We start from the raw sequence: 17,952 nt of genomic DNA on the forward strand, positions 1-17,952 counted from the left end.
ATTATTCATTTCATAATGAGCTATGGAAGTACTGACTTCAAGCATAGTTGGAAAAGATCAGAATACTAGTCGTCCATCCATAAATCAAAGCACAGCCAAATGGAGGAAGAAATGCATTTTCCAAAGCTAGGTTTTGTCAACAGCTGCAACTATAACGGTTGATTATATAAGCACTCCTAAGGCTGAAGGGTTGCAAGTGCTCCAGCACTCTAAGTGGAAGCATTTCAGTTTTCTAAACTATCAACAACTTGTTTCCTAATATCTATAACACATAAAAGAACTTCTCAACAATTATACTTAACCATTCAGCTAAAAAAATCTGATCAATTTCTAGATTATTTTATTAACAATTATTTTCAAGTGTTAATAATTCCAATGAATGGTCCAATTGCTCTAACTCTGGTAACAGAGTTACCAGCAAAACCAATTTAATAATCACCTTCCTCTGAATATGATAAGAGCTGAAGTGTCCCTCTGGGAACACTAATAAAATAGAATCCATAAGCTCCCAAGAAAAACCATTGGTAAGAGCTTGGGGCATGGCTTTTTGAACTACATTGACATTAAGGAGGCAGAAAATACTCCCAATATATTGAATCAGCTGAAGCCTCACATTAAACTATTAAAAGTTTCCTTTGCTCACCCAAGCTCAGCTTCAATCAGAGATGCAAGTTTGTCTATCAGTGGACTTCCAAATACAATGAAAAAGAAGGAACCAGAGCAGCTTTTTTCCCCAAATCTCCATGTTCTAGCTGATCAAATCACTTAAGTATCAGGGTATATAGTACTGATTTAAGAAGCAGATCAAGGTAGTAGGTAGCAGCTAACAGTAATAAGAGAAATAGGACAAAAAAAATTATATGTGTTTTTGCTCTGGACAGGATCCCTAAATTCCTTCAGTCTTCTACACAGAACAGTAAATTAGTCCTTAATAAGCTGGAGAGAAAACCCACACACTAGGATTTATATTCACTACAAAAATTAGAATCAGGAATCACTGGACTAGGAGTTAGGAGATCTGGATTCTAGTCGTTAGCTCTATCTTTGATCTTTGAAAAGTCCTTTGACCTCTCTAGGCCTCAGTTTCCTCACCTGTAACATGAGAAGGCTGAACTATGTATGTTCTCTCTGGCTCTAAGATTCTATGATATAATTACTCTATATGTGGCATATTTCTAATACAAAATACATCAAAGGCAAGCTTTATTTTCAGAGTGGATTTTGTTTTATTCACTGTTAATAGAAGGATAAATCTCACTGATTAAAAGGCAGTTAACTTTATTGTCTTCTCTGAAAGTAAAGGCGGCCCAGAATCGCTCCATGTTAAACTACTACCTTATTCCCTAATCATGTGGTGAGTCAAAAACCAATGAAGTTCTTTCTCTTTCATTAAAAACATGCTCTATTTATTTCCTCCTGCTTTTCTAAATATAAAACCTTTGCTGACATGCTGTTGGGGAGGGTCACTTGGAAAAGGCCTCAGGAAAAACAGTACCCTGCTCTCCCCCCAAAAGGTTTGCTTACTCTTGTACTAACAAATATTATACCAAAGGGATATAGTAACAATACTAGAAAGGGGAAATTTCTTCCCCTCCACATTTGTCGATAACTTCTTTGTGTGTGTGTGTGTGGGGGGGGCAATTGGGGTTAAGTGACTTGCCCACAGTCACACAGCTAGTGAGTGTTATGTGTCTGAGGCCAGATTTGAACTCGGGTCCTACTGACTCCAGGGCCAGTGCTCTATCCACTGCACCACCTAGCTGCCCCACCCCTCCATGTCTGTCAACAAAATGTATCATATGTAAAGTGTTGCTCTTGACAGTTTTGGAAAACTAGATCTTGAGAATGTATGATACAATTAAGGAAGGAGGTGAGCATCTGAATGGAGAAACATTTTCAAAATCTTAGGTTAATATAGGTGTTTCAATTTCCAAAGATTTTTTTTGTTTGCTTGATATCATTTATCCCTTGCTTCATGATAAAAGTGTTAAATATCTTACTTTGCAAGTAATGTCTAGTCCATAGGAATTTTCTCCTCTGCTCGAAGCTCCTCCCATTTTTTCAACTCGTGCAATGACACCCAGAGGAATGTCGAGTAATGCTCCAGAATCCTAAAAGAGACACAAATGCAGAAGTAAATAGTTTTGTTAAAAATCAAGAAGTCAAGTATATCTCTCTGGGGCCCAGGCAACTCTTTATAACTCTATAGCATAAAGTGGTTGCTGATCTGCACTGGCAGAGGGGCTGTCCTCACCAGAAGTTTCCTACATTAATGAAATCACATTCCCACTCTCCTACCACCAAACAAATCGTGAATCTACCAAAACTTCACAGGCAATATACAGGAGAATTTACCTTGAAATTGTAAAACTTTACAGATGAAAGTATGACACAACATAAACAGCAAGGATTAAAATAGGCTTACATGCTCAAATCTCTAAAAACAATCCTCCAAAGTCTAAAACCCCACACGGAACAGATTTTTGGAAGCCCATCTGGTTTCTCTTAACTGTTGATTTTTTTTTCTTTCTTTCTTTTTTTTTTGACATAGATATATATGTAGAACCACACAATATATACGTCCACGTATCAGTTTTTTCTGTGGAGGTAAAAAGCCCCATCGTTTATAGTTGATTTGAATGTTCATATTACTCAGAATGGCTTACTCATTCACACTCACTCTTTGAACAATATTGCTATTAATGTATATAACGTTCTCTTGGTTCTGCTCGTTTCACTTTGCATCAACCTGCTCCTCATTTCTTAGAGCACAGTAGTATTCCATCACAATCGTATACCACAACTTGTTCAGCCATTCCCCAACTGATGGGCATCTCCTCAATTTTCAGTTCTTTGACACCACAAAGAGAGCTGCTATAAATATTTTAGAACATATGGGTTCTTTCCCTTTCCCCTGGTCACCTTGGGGAAATAGACCTAATAGCTTCTGTAGTTAACATTTTTATCACTTCGTAACAGCATAGCAATACTTCATTCATATACCCCAATTTGTTTAGCTATTCCCCAATCAACGGCATGTATTTTGTTTCCAGTTTTTTGCTACCATAAAAAGTGCTAGTATAAATGTTTTGCTGTATATGAGAACTTTCTTCTTATCAATGACCTTCTTTATAATGCTTTGGGCATAATTCCAGATTGCTCTCCAAAATGGTTGGATCAGTTCACAGTTCCACCAACAGAGTATTTGTGTCCCAATTTTTCTACATTCCCTTCAACATTTGTCATTTTCCCCTTTGTCATTTTAGCCAGACAGGTGTGAGATGGTATCTCAAAGATGTTTTAATTTGCATTTCTCTAATCAATAATGATTTAGAACATCTTTTTCATATGACAGACTATATATAGCTTTGACGTCTTCTTCCAAAAACTGACTGTTTATATCCTTTGACCATTTATCAATTGGAGAATGATTGATATTCTTATAAATTTGACTCAGTTCTCTATATAGTTGAGACATGAGGCCTTTATCTGAGAAACTGTCTATAAAAATCCCCCCCCCCCAATTTTCTGCTTTCCTTCTACTCTTGGCTACATTGGTTTTATTTGCACAAAACTTTTTTAAATGTAATCAAAATTATCCATTTTACATCCCCAATGCTATCTCTTCATAAATTCTTCCCCTATGCATAAATCTGATAGATAATAAGTTCCACGTTCTTCTAATTTACTTATGATATCTCCCTTTGTGTCTAGGTCATGTATCTATTTTGGCCTTCTCTTGGTAATTGGTATAAGACATTTGGTCTATACTTAGTTTCTGCCAGACGGCTTTCTAGTTTTCCCAGCAATTTTTACCAAATAGTGAGTTCTTATCCCAAAAGCTTAAATCTTTACATTTATCAAACAAAAGGTTACAACAGTAATTTACTACTATGCATTGTATAGCTACTCTATTCTGCTGATCCATCTTTCTATTTCTTAGCCCCTACCAGATAGTTTACATTTTTTTCATTAATTCCTTTGATATTCTTGACCTTTTGTTCTTCCAAATGATTTTTTTTTCTAGCTCCATAAAATAACTTTTTGGTAGTTTAATTGGGATGGTACTGAGTAAATAGATTAGTTTAGGTAGAATTGTCATTTTATGTTGACTATGCCTCCCTATGACCAAATAACATTTCTCCAATTGTTTAAATCTATTTGTATAAAAAGTGTTTTATAACTGTGTTTATATAGTTCCTGAGTTTGTCTTGGCAAGTATACTCCCAGGTGTTTCACATTGTCTACAGTTATTTTAAATGAAATATCTCTATCTCTTCATGCAGGGCTTTGTGGGTGATATAAAGAAATGCTGATGATTTATGTGGGTTTATTTTACATCCTGCTACTTTGCTAAAATTATTGTTTCAACTACTCTTTTAGTCGAATCTCTAGGATTTCCTTTTTTTTTTTTCCAGGATTTTCCATGTATATTATCATATTTCTGCAAAAAGAGAGTTTATTTCCTCATTGCCCATTCTGATTCCTACAATTTCTTTTTCTTCTCTTATTGTCATTGCTACCATTTCTAGTACAATACTGAACCATATTTGATGGGCATCCTTGTTTAACTCCTGGTCTTATTGGGAAGGCTTCTAGCTAATCCCCATCACAGATAATGCTTGATAATAGTTTTAGGTAGATGCTACTCATCATTTTAAGGAAAAATCCATTTATACCTATGCTTTCAAATGTCTTTAATAGGAATGTGTTGTATTTTATCAAAAGGTTTTTTTGCATCTATTAATATACATGATTTCTGTTGCTTTTGTTACTGATATAATCAATTATGTTAATAATTTTCCTTATATTGAACTAGCTCTGCATTCCTGGTAAAAATCCCAGTTTGTCAAAATGTATAATCCTTATGATATATTGCTGTAGTTTCCTAGCTAGTGTTTTATTTAGGATTTTTTTTGTCAATATTCATTAGGGAAATCAATCTATAATTTTCTTTGTTTTTGCTCTTCCTAGTTTAGGTATCAGCGCCATATTTATTTCATAAAAGGAGTTTGGTAGGACTTCTTCTTTACCTATTAGCCCAAATAATTCATATTAACCCAAATAATAATACTGGAATTAATCTTTAAATGTTCAGTAGAATTCACTGGTATATCCATCTGATCCTGATGCTTTTTTTTTTTTTTAGGAAGCTCATTTATAGCCTGTTCAATCTCTTTTTCTAAAACAGGTTTATTTAGATATTCTATTTCCTCTTCTGTTAATCTGGGCAGTTCATATTTTTGTAAGTATTCTTCCATTTCTTTAAATTGTTAAGTTTATTGGTGTATAATTGGGCAAAAAACCCCTCATCCTAATAATTGCTTTAATTTCATCTTCATTAGTGGTGTATTCACCTTTTTCGTTTTTGATACTAGTGATTTGGTTTTCTTCTCTCTTTTTAAAATCATATTAACCAATGGTTTATTTTATTTTTTTAAAATAAAACTCCTTGTTTTATTTATTAATTAAATGGTTTCCTTACATTTGATTTTATTGATCTCACCTTTCATTTTCAGGATTTCCAATTTGGTATTTAATTGGAGATTTTTAATTTCTTGTTTTTCTAGTTTTTTAAATATACAACTCACTGATTTGCTATTTCTCTATTTTATTTAGGTAAGCATTTAAACATATAAATTTTCCTCTAATTACTTTTGCTACATCCCATAAGTTTTGTTGTATGTTGTCTCATTATTACCATTCTTTTTAATGAAATCACTTATTATTTCTATGATTTTTTTCTTTGATCCACTCATTCTTTAGGATTAGTCTCCGATTAATTTTTAAACTGTGTTTTCATGGTCCTTTATCAAATGTAATTTTTATTGCATTGTAATCTGAAAAAGATACATTAAATATTTTTGCTTTTCTGCATTTGACTATAAGGTTTTTATGCCCTAATATATGGTGAATTTTTGTAAAGGTGCCATGTATCACTGGAAAAAAGGTACGATCCTTTCTATTCTCACTCAGCTCTCTCCAGATGTCTACTGTATCTAGCTTATCTAAGATTCTATTCATCTCCTTAACTTCTTTCTTGTTTATTTTTTTGGTGTTATTTATCTAGTTCTGAGAGAAAGCTGAAGTCCCCCACTATTATGGTTTTGCCATTTCTACCTGTAATTAATTTACCTTTTACTTTACAAACTTGGCTGCTACAGCATTTGGCACATATATTACTTCATTATCTATGGTACCTTTTAACTTAAGGTAGTTTCCCTATTTATCTATTTTATTAAATCTATTTTAGCTTTAACTTTGTCTGAGATGACGATTACTATCCTTGTTTTTTTTTTAATATCAACTAAAGCATAATGTCTACTCTAGCCCTTTATTTTTCCTCTATGTATATCTTTCATTTTTAAGGGTGTTTCTTTTAAACAATATATTGCCAGGTTCTGGTCTTTGATCCATTCTGCTATCCATTTCCATTTTATGAGTGAACTCATCCTATTTACATTCAAAGTTATAATTACTATTTATGTATTTCCCTCCTTCCTATTTCCCCCCACTGTTTATCCTTCTCTTTTTACTCTATCTCTCCCTAGAAGTCTAATTTACTTCTGTCCATAGACTCCCTAATCTGTACACCCTTCTAAGAGTCCCTCTCTAATCCTATCCCCTTGCCCTCCTATTACTCTATAAGATTTTTATACCCAACTAGATGTATATGTTATTCTCTCTTTAACCCAGTTCTAATGAGAATAAGGTTCCCACACTGCCTGCCCTCCATCCTATCATCCCTTCCACTGTAAACATTCTTCCATTCACATGTTAGTATGAGATAATTTGCTCCATTTTACCTCTTCCTACCCAATTTTGGTCTTTAGGATCATCCTATCTTAATCAACTCAACCTCAAACCCTCTATGAATACTCTAACTACCCTAACAATAATAACATTCTTAAGTGTTCCAATTTTCCTTAATGATGTGAAAGTTGAAGTGAAAGTTCTTGAGGCCTAGTCTGCTTCTGATTTTGTTGATTGTTGATTCAGTGGAGTTGGCCTGAAGGTGTTTGCACTTCACTCAGACTAAACCTCAGCCCCTGGAGTCTTCTCTGAGGTCCTCTCAAGATGTTTTAGGAGGACAACTCCTTTACATCTTTATTTTTTGCTGCTCTGTGTTCATTTCAAGGTGATTTTCTGTTTGTGAAGGAAATCTGGAGAGCCTGGAAATTTCTGACCTATTCCACCATTTTCCCAGAATGCCTTAATAAGGCAAATATTCCCAAATACCATTTTCCCATATAGGATGTAAACAGCTTAACCTTATTAAATCCCTTATGATTAGTCTTTCATGTTTACCTTCTTATGTCTTTCCTGATTCTTCTATTTGTAAGTCAGATTTTCTGTTCAGGTCTGATCTTTTCCTAAAAAATGTCTGAAACTCCTTTAATTCACTAAATATTTATTTTTCCCCTTGCATGATTACACTCAACTTTTTTGGGTAGGTTATTCTTGGTTGCAAAACCAGCTCCTTTGCATTTTGGAATGTCATATTCTATGCTCTTTGGTCTTTTAATGTAGAAGCTGTGAAATCTTGTGTTATCCTGACTGTAGCTCCACAATATTAGAATTGTTTCTTTTTAGTTGCCTGTAATATTTTCTCCTTGACCTGGGAGTTTTGAAACTTAGCTATAATGTTCCCGTGGGTTTTCATCTAGGGATCTCTTCAGATGGTGATTGGTGAATTTTCTCAATTTCTGTTTTACCTTCTAGTTCTAAAACTTCAAGGCAATTTTCCTTAATAATTTCTTGAAGTATAATGTTCATATTTCTATAGTGTCTATACTTCACAGAACAAATGTAAAAGTTGGATTTAGTCAAAGGGCCACACTTGAGGACTTAGAGGGCCACATGTGACCTCGAGGCCACAGGCACCCCACCCCTGGAACTTTTTTTTTTTACCATGACTTTCAGGCAGTCCAACAATTTTTATTTAATCTTTCCTCCATCTGTTTCCCAGGTCAGTTGTTTTTCCAATAAAATATTTCATGTTGTCTACTGTTTTTTATTCTTTTTATTTTATTTTTTCTTGATGTCCTATGAAGTCATTAGCTTTCCTTGCCTTATTGTAATTTTTTTTTTTTGCTTTTTGGTGAGGCAATTGGGGTTAAGGTTCACACAGCTAGTAAGTGTCAAGTGTCTGAGGCCATATTTGAACTCAGGTCCTCCTGACTCCAAGGCCAGAGCTCTATCCACTGCACCACCTAGCTGCCCCCAATCCAATTCTAATTTTTAAGGAGTTGTTTTTCTTCAGTAAGTTGTTGGATCTCTTTTTATAATTGATTGATTTTCTTTTCATAATTTTATTGACTTCTTGCATTATTCTTATTTCTTTCCCAATTTTTCCTCTATCTCTCATTTGATTTTTAAAGTCCTTTTTAAGCTCTTCCAAGAACTCTTTTTGGACTCACGATCATTTTATATTTTTCTCTGAAGCTTTACAAGTAGCTGTTTTGACTTCACTGTCTTCTTCTGAGTTTGAACTTCAATCTTCTTTATTACCATGGTAACTATTTATGGTCATGTTATTTCTCTGTTGTTTGCTCGTTTTTTAAATGATGTATTTCTTGGCTGTTAACTTTATGTTATGGTTGGGCTCTACTGCCAGGGTGTGGGAGAATAATGTCTCAGTCTTCAGGGTTTTTTTATGCTATTGTTTTCAAAGCTCTATCTGGGGGCAGGGGAGAGGGGGCTTTGACTTTTTGATTTCTCCAATGTGCTAGAATCCAAGGCCAGATGTGATCACTGCTCCTTCAGTTTATGCCTTGGTTTATGAATGACTTCAGGTACTCTTCTCCAACCCTGAGCCCCAAACAGGGCCCTGGCACAACCACCATCACAAAATGCACAACCACTGACACAAACGCTTTTATACCTTGCAGTCCAGGAAACGTACCACCAGCCTCTGCTATTTCCCTGCCACAAACATCAGTTTACCTCACTGCCTTGGAACTGAAACCAGGGACTCTGCTCTCCTGTGAGTGACCACAACCAGTCTTCTAAGCCCTCTTGGAACTGGGAGCAGAGACTTGCCCCTCTGCCATCACATTCACTGGCTGTACTAGTTCCTCTTTGCCTGCAACCACAGTCTGTGACTGGGTCCAGCCAATAAGTCTGGGCCCCTGTCCATTATCCGTAAAGGGACCTCACCCCGATAAGCTGCAACCCCCACCCTGTCACTGGGCTGAAAATCCAGAAGTGATACAGCTGCCCCTCTCCCCCCAGGGCTTGCTCTTTGTTGACACACTTCGCTCTGAGCCAGACCACCAACCTGTAGGTCAGATCTTTCCTAACATCCTCTCAAGTTGTCTTAGGCTAGATGATTGCTTTACCCGAATTACTTATTATTTCTGTTGCTCTAAAATGTACTTTGAGGCATTATTTTAAGTTATTTGGGGGGAAATTTGGGAGAGCCATGTAATTTCCTGACTTATTCCACCAACTTCCCACAATTCCCTTCCTCTATTGTTGATTTTTTAATTTTATTATTATTTTTTTTTTTGTATTATTTTTTTTCCTTTTTAGGCAATTGGGGTTAAGTGACTTGCCCAGGGTCACACAGCTAGTAAGTGTCAAGTGTTTGGTCTGAGGCTGGATTTGAACTCAGGTCCTTCCTGACTTCAGGGCCGGAGCTCTATCCACTGCGCCACCTAGCTGCCCCCTTATTGTTGATTTTTCAAAAGAGAAAACTGAAGGCCTGAGTATACTCTGTTATTGCCAAGACGTGTGATCATGAGCAGATCATTTAACCTGCGGGTCTCAGTTCTAAATCTAGAAAAATAAGAGGTAGGATTCCATAACTACTTCTAAGGTCTCTTCTACCTCTAAAATTTTGTTATCCATATCTAATCTATAATCTGATGCTTTATTTCTCAACCTTCAAATTTTTACTTAAATTGTATTTTTGTACCTTTGTTCACACTTCCTACATTTTTCTTGACTTATTCAATGCTAAAGGCAAATCTGTAAGCAGGCAACTATTAATGCTGGAAAAATGAACATCTGCAGTAGATGCTATTTGGAAAAAATCAAGGATTAATGACTTGTATTTCTAAAGACTAATTTGCAATCAGTGCTTCTATATATTTATTATGAAAATGGGTCATTATCCTTTTTTCCCTCTGCAAACTGATCACCTTCTTGGGACACAAAGCAAAGTTTTTAAATAGCCAGTTTTAAATAGCTAAATTGTGCAATATTTACTCACAGTAGGGCACCCAATAAATATCTGCCAAATGAATGAATATTAAAAACCAATATTTTCTTCATAAAATTTAAACACAACGTTTAATAACTATCTAGAAATCAAAACATTTGGGTGCCTGGAATAGAAGAGTAAGGGAATAATTGCAAATACTGAGATTTTATCTATTCAGATCAATCTGCTTTACCAAAGATTCCATCAGTATTTTGGATTATACTTGTTTCTTTTCTTTTGGCAATTGGGGTTAAGTGACTTGCCCAGGGTCACACAGCTAGTATGTGTCAAGTGTTTGGTCTGAGTCCAGATTTGAACTCAGGTCCTCCTGACTTCAGGGCTGGTGCTCTATCCACTGCACCACCTAGCTGCCCCTTGGATTATACTTGGAAAGAAACATTTTCTGGATGTTACCATGGCACAGAAAGACAACACCACATGACTTGAACTTGATTGCCTTAAGATAGAGTTGTTACCCAATAACTTATTTAAAAGAAAAAAAGAAACTTTCACCTACTGACAAATAATTGCAAAAACATCAGCCAGCTTCAGTAAGGGTATCTAAGCTATGTTGAGATTTATGGAGTTTTGTGAAATTTTCTAAATGTTAAACTGTATTCCTCAACTTCCTAAATGTCTCCTTAAGAAAAATATACTTGCATGCTAAGTGAAAATTCACTACTTTACCATCAACATTTATGTCAAAATGTAAAAACAAAAACTGTGCTTCAGTTGATATAAAAAACCATGCTCTTAGTACCATCCAAAGAAAGCAGAGTAGCACTGACCGAAGACAGAAAAGAAAGAAGATTCTGAAGAAGGAGTAGAGATGTTTGTAACGGGCACAAAGGCAGAAGAAAAGAGTTGGCCTGCAGACCAGAGGGAACCTCCTGAGGCTCCCCATGCACATGGGTCAGAGAAAATCAAGCATTTAAGCAAGGCCCACCCTGAAGCCAACACTGCTGTCAATACTGCTGGACAAGTGTCAAGCCAGTCAAATCCTTTGTAAGGTTCATGAAGAACTATGCTTAAGGCAAGCAGCCAAGGAGGTTCTGGGGAACGCACAGGAGACCTAGCTATAGTAATCTGCTGTTATTTTCCACTTACCTCCATGCTAGGTGTGGCCTTGGACACTAACCTTTCTGAGAGAGGCAAGCAGGAGCTCACATGGCAAATCCATATTCCCCAAGTGTCTAGCATGTGGCTTTATGGTCTAGCCCCATGCTGGTCCAGAGCCAGTGGTGATCTGAGTAGTAATGTTGTGTTCTGGAGATTAAACCTAGATGTGCATATTTTATCTGCCATGACTGAGCTCAACTACCTATCCAAAGGAAAAAGTACTGAGTATAAGAAATTGCAGTGACAGGTTATCTACTGGCCTACCAGTACAAAAATGCTATCATATGCTATGGTCTGCCTAAATGAACTAACAAAGACAAACTGGAAGGTCTAGGAATAAGAAAATTATCTTTGCCTTCTCTTGATAGTGTTAACTGACTAAACATTATTAAACATTTAAATGTTTAATTTAACTCAAGTTTAAGGTCCCTTCTGGCACTAAAATGCTATGAATATGACTAAGTATGTAAAGGAGTTGAATATAATTTTGAGTAGAGGCAAATAAAACTACATAAGAAAAATAACTATGTCATCAGTAGAAAACAACAGAGATAAAATCTTATCACATTCATTTCTCCAAGGAGCCGAACCTTAAGGCTGGAAGGTGGGTGAGTACACTACATGCTTCTACATGCTACATGGCCAAGCACTACACTAGGGTTTCTGATTGTCACTTTCATAAAACTGAAAATGAAAACAGATACTAAAATCAGTTGGAAAGGAGAATGCACTGAAATGGTAATCTTGAGAAGATTTAAAGCTACTTCTTGAAAAAAAATGAGGAATCTACCAGTAGACAATTCTGCTGCCTACTTGTTGGTACTGATATAATTGGTCTGAGAAAAAACACAAATCTAGCTCAGACTGCTACCAAATTCATAGCTCTCACTGTAATAAGCAATATCAGTACTGCTGGCACTTGTTAGAGGATTTTATCTTGAGTTCAATGAGATCCAGCACCTATCCAAAGATTAAGATATCAAATATTTGAGAGTTGCAGTTTAATGGGAACATTAACTATCTATTTCTGGCCCTAGCTTCTCCAAATTTTATCCTCAATTTGTCAACAGAAAGCCAACCAATGTATCTCAAGACCTTGTACAAATCCTTTTTCTGAGTTATAATATGATGATGTTGTATAGTAAGGTCATAAGAGAATCTGACAGTTTTTGTTTATTTATCTTTAGTAAAGCTACAGCTGAAGGTATTTGCTCACCGTGCTACTCAATAACCTTTATACAAGAACTCACACAATAAATTTGTTTGACTTTAGTTCCAGGAAAAAATCTGTCTCTGTAAATGAATTTTCATCTGTTCTTTTGTCAGAAAACAAAAACTCTATAACCAAATGCATTTGCTTTGTTTTAGTAGTCAGAAAGTTCACAGCCATATTGACTGCCCAAATATTAAAAAATGTGTCCAATTCTTGTGCCTGAAAGCATGTACTCCTCCTGCTTCTTTCAAGTTCTGTTTTATTCTTTTTTAAAAAATTAATTTATTTTGATTTATCAACAATCACTTCCATATGCTTTTGAGTTTAAAATTTTTCTCCCCCTCCCTCCCACCACCCTTCCCAAGAAGGTGCACAACCTGATATAGGCTATACATATACATTCCTATTGAACATATTTTCATATTAGTGATGTCGTAAGTAAGAATTAGAACCAATAGGAGGAATCACCAGAGAGAGGAAACAAAACTCAACAGATTAAAAAAATAACAAATAGAATGCTTTGATCTGCATTCAAACTCCATAGTTCTTTCTTTGGATGTGGATGTTTTATTCTTTAAAGTAATATTTTGCACTTCTTGTAGTTTATAAGCCATCTCAAGTTCTTTTGTAAAGTAAGCAGCTATTAAACCTTTATGTTATTATATTACATTATATGTATAATGTAATAATATAGAATATAATACTACATTAAATTATATTAAACATATAACAAACTAGAAGGATCTCATTTTTGCAAAGAGGGCTAGGAGCGAGACTAGATTTAAGCTGTCAATGGTATGGCACCACTGGACTACCAGAAAACCAAAATAATTGTGTCACTAGGCCTTAATCAATTAATCCTTCAACAAGCATTTACTGAGCACCTACTATGTGTGAGGTACTGTGATATGTGCTAAGGATAAAAAGGCAAAAATAAAACAATCCTTGCCCTTCCTTTTTAGATATCTGGGGAGAAACGCTGTCCATATACAAGCATATACAAAAGAAATACAAAAGAATTTTGTAGAAAATGGAGGGGGTACAGAAAGGCTTCAGGTACAAGGTGGCATCTGAGTTAATTTTTTTAATATAAGTTTAATTTTTTTTCAAGCAATTTTTAAAATTTTTAACTAATTTATTTTTAGTTTTCAACATTCACTTCCACAAGATTTTGAGTTCCAAAGTTTCTCCCCATCTCTCCCCTCCCCCACCCCAAAAGGCATGCATTCTGAACACCCCTTTCCCTGATCTGCCCTCCCTTCTATCACCTCCCCCCTTCTCTTATCCCCCTTCCCCTTCTATTTTCCTGTAGGGCAGGGCAGATTTCTATACTCCATTGCCTGTATATCTTCTTTCCCATTTGCATGTAAAAATAATTTTTAACATTTGTTTTTAAAACTTTGGGTTCCAAATTCTCTCTCTTCCTCTCTCCCCACCCACTCTCATTGAGAAGGCAAGCAATTCAATACAGGTTATATGTGTGTAGTTATGCAAAACACTTCCATAATAGCCATGTTGTGAAAAACTAACTATATTTCCCTTCATTCTATCAACCCCCCCCATGCATTTTAATTCTCTCCTTTGACCCTGTCCCTTCTCAAAAGTCTTTGCTTCTGATTACCCTCTCCTCCAATCTGCCCTCCCTATCATACCCCCCCTCTCTTATCCCCTTCCTCCCCATTTTCTTGTAGGGTGAGATAGATTTCCATACCCAATTGAGTATGTATGTTATTCCCTCCTTAACTCAAATCCAATGAGAGTAAGGTTCATTCATTCTCTCCCACCTCCTCCCTATTCCCCTCCATGGTAAAAGCTTTTTTTCCCCTCTTTTATGTGAGATAATTTATCCCATGCTACCTCTGCCTTTCTCCTTCTCCCAGTACAATCCTCTCTCACCCCTTAATTTTATTTTTTAGATATCATCCCTTCATATTCAATTCACCCTATGCCCTCTATCTATCTATCTATCTATCTATCTATCTATCTATCTATCTATCTATCTATCTATCATCTATCTTTCCCCTCCAACTACCCTAATATTGAGAAAGGTCTCATGAGTTATAAATATGTTTCCCTGTAGGAATGTAAACAGTTCAACTTTAGTAAGTCTTTTATGATTTCTCTTTCCTGTTTACCTTTTCATGCTTCTCTTGAGTCTTGTATTTGAGAGTCAAATTTTCTATTCAGCTCTGATCTTTTCATCAAGAATGCTTGAAAGTCTTCTATTTCGTTGAATATCCATTTTTTTCCCCTGAAGGATTATACTCAGTTTTGCTGGGTAGGTGATTCTTGGTTGCAATCCTAGCTCCTTTGACCTCCTCAATATCATATTCCAAGCCCTGCAGTCCCTTAATGTAGAAGCTGCTAAATCTTGTATTATCCCGATTGTGTTTCCACAATACTTGAATTGATTCTTTCTGGCTGCTTGCAATATTTTCTCCTTGACCTGGGAACTCTGGAATTTGGCTATACTATTCCTTGGAGTTTTCCTTTGGGGATCTCTTTCAGGAGGTTATCGGTAGATTCTTTCCATTTCTATTTTACCCTCTGGTTCTAGAGTATCAGGGTAGTTTTCCTTGATAATTTCTTGAAAGATGATATCTAGGCTCTTTTTTTGATCATGGCTTTCAGGTAGTCCAATAATTTTTAAATTCTTCTCCTGGATCTATTTCCAGGTCAGTTGTTTTTCCAATGAGATATTTCACATTGTCTTCTATTTTTTCATTCTTTTGGTTTTGTTTTATAATGTCTTGATCTCTCATAAAGTCATTAGCTTCCATTTGCTCCATTCTAATTTTTAAAGAATTATTTTCTTCAGTGAGTTTTAGACTTCCTTGTCCATTTGGCAAATTCTGCATTTTAAGGCATTCTTCTCATTGGTTTTTTGGACTTCTTTTGCCATTTGGGTTAGTCTATTTTTTAAGGTGTTATTTTCTTCAGCATCTTCTTGGGTCTCCTTTAGCAAGCTGTTGACTTGTTTTTCATGATTTTCTTGCATCACTCTCATTTCTTTTCCCAGTTTTTCCTCTACTTCTCTTATTTGCTTCTCAAAATAAGTTTTGAGCTCTTCCATGGCCTGGGACTGATTTATATTTTTCTTGGAGGCTTTGGATGTAGGAGTTTTGACTTTGTTGTCTTTTTCTGGTTGTATGTTTTGATCTTTTGTCATCAAAGAAAGATTCTATGGTCTGACTTTTTTGTGCTGTTTGCTCATGTTCCCAGACAATTACTTGACTACTAATCTCTTTGTTAAGGTAGGGGTCTGCCTCCAGTGTGGAGAATGTACTGTCCCAAGTTTCAGGGGTTTTGTGCAGCTGTTTTCAGAGATACTTCTAGGGACCTGTAAGTTTTCAGTTCTTCCAAGGCAGTATGATCAAAGGAGAGGTGTTTACTCCTTTCTTGGCCTGTGCCCTGGTCTATGAGTGACCACAAACACTCTTTTCTGCCTTGGAACTGTGAGGAGGAATTCCTCTTCACCCCACACCAGTGCTCCTCCTCACCCCAGGACCACCACCCAGGACTGCAACTCAGATTCAAGCAGGGGCAAAGCAAGAGAATCCTGCCTCAGCACCATCAAACAGATCCCTGCAATCCCCCTATGATCAGCCACTTGATCCACCAGCCGTCTGCGGGCCAAGAGTTCTGGAAGCAGTCGCTGCCCTGAGGCTGCACTGGGACTGGGGTCAGACCAAGCTCTTCTCTCACCGAGGTCCGAGAGACCTTTCCCACTGACCTTCTACACTGTCTTTGTCATTTGTAGGTTGAGAAGTCTGGAAACCGTCACAGCTCCCCTTGATTCAATCCTCTACAGGCCTGCCTGCATAACCCATGCCGAGCTGTGTTCCTCTCCCAGCTCAGTGAAACAGACCTTTCCAATCAACCATCCAGGTTGTCTTTGGCTGGAAATTTGTTTCACTCTGTCTTTTTGTGGGTTCTGCTGCTCTAGAATTTATTTAGAGCCACTTTTTACAGGTATTTGGAGGGGTTTTGGGAAGAGCTCAAGCAAGTTATTGCTTTTACTCTGCCATCTTGGCTCTGCCATCTGAGCTCATATTTGAAGGAAAGAGATGACTCTAAGAGGTGGAGGTGAGGAGGAAGTACATTCAAGGCTTGGGGGCAGGCAGTGAAAATGGCATAGAGACTGGAGATAGAATGCTGTGTTTGAGGAATAACAAGGCCAATCTGGCTGGACTGAAGTGTGAAGGAAGGGGAGTAATATATAACAAGGTTGAAAAGGGAAGTTGAGCCAGGTTATGAAAGACTTTTAAAGCCAAACAGAGGAGTTTATAATTGATTCTATAGGCAACAAGGGGCTACTGGAGTTTACTGGTGGTGATGGGGGAGGTCAGGGAGAAAGAGAGAAGAGAAATGGAGAGATACAATGACTATGATTTAATAAAGGTATTTCAGAATTCTTTATTGTTAATGAAGCTCAAGGAGGCTTCAGGAATTATCAGCATGGTTCTAAATACTATCTCAAAGCCATCTCCAGCGTGCCTACTATAAAGCCCAGAGATGCCACAGGAATGAATTAGCTCTGTCTTTCCCAGCTGCTGTCCCTTCCTTGACCCCACCCCAGGACCAGTGATATCCTAGCAGAGGGGTCCTGATGCTATGGTGTGAACTAGATCTTCACCTAAAATAGTCTATAAACCCTGGAGGCAACTATAGAACCTACCTGCTGTCCTGCAAATGTCACAGATTAGGCAGTAGCCTAGGCTTGTACCCAGATTGCTCCAAGGCAAAATTCTAGATCAGGGATAGGGGACCTGCAGCCTCGAGGCCACAAATGGCCTTCTAGGTCCTCAGGTGTGGCCTTTTGACTGAGTCCAAGTTTTACAGAACAAATCCTTTCATTAAGGATTTATAATTCACCATTATTTAGCCTTACTTTCCTGTCTATGTAGACAATTGTGTGAGATTACCAGAAAAGTTCATTCAGGAGAAGGAATGGAGATTTCAATTCCAGATCTCATGAAACGGCTCTTGGCTAATTCACCCCTTATCAGAACCAACAGCACAGATTCTGAGCTTTCTTGCTACAATTTTTATATACCTTCAATGGAACCTGAAACATGCAGGGGCCCACTACAAAAAATGCCATTGGACTGACACCCCTGTGGAGCATTTAGAATATTTCCAAATCTGTCAGCAACACCAACAACTCTTTCTCTTTATTACCATGTTAAGTGACTGGATGTTTTTCTCTTTTATATGACAATTTAGGTGGCTCTCTTTACATCAAGCTTTGATAGAAGTAACTGCTTACTTTTATACTTGCAGAAACTTAAGGCCATGGCTAAGAGATCAAAATGTTTATATAGAACACTTTGGTATGGTAAAGAAGGTTAAACAATTAACTCTGTCAGGCTCTTAACTCTTCTATTAACTCACTCTATTATCTACCCTTCTA

General features: G+C 36.7%; 1 protein-coding gene across 3 annotated transcripts in view; it reads right to left on the reverse strand.

Annotated features, from left to right (window-relative positions):
* The window catches only part of MTM1 (myotubularin 1), a 106,108-nt gene that overhangs the window by 45,230 nt on the left and 42,926 nt on the right, over positions 1–17,952 (reverse strand). For all 3 annotated transcript variants that reach the window (XM_020975054.2, XM_078148012.1, XM_020975055.2), the window contains one exon: positions 2,001–2,111. In XM_020975054.2, the coding sequence (XP_020830713.1) occupies positions 2,001–2,111 (111 nt within the window). The remainder of the gene's footprint in view (positions 1–2,000; positions 2,112–17,952) is intronic.

The sequence above is a fragment of the Phascolarctos cinereus genome, unplaced genomic scaffold, assembly GCF_003287225.1.
Source record: "Phascolarctos cinereus isolate Bilbo 61053 unplaced genomic scaffold, phaCin_HiC Scaffold_8;HRSCAF=390, whole genome shotgun sequence".
Classification (NCBI taxonomy): domain Eukaryota; kingdom Metazoa; phylum Chordata; class Mammalia; order Diprotodontia; family Phascolarctidae; genus Phascolarctos; species Phascolarctos cinereus.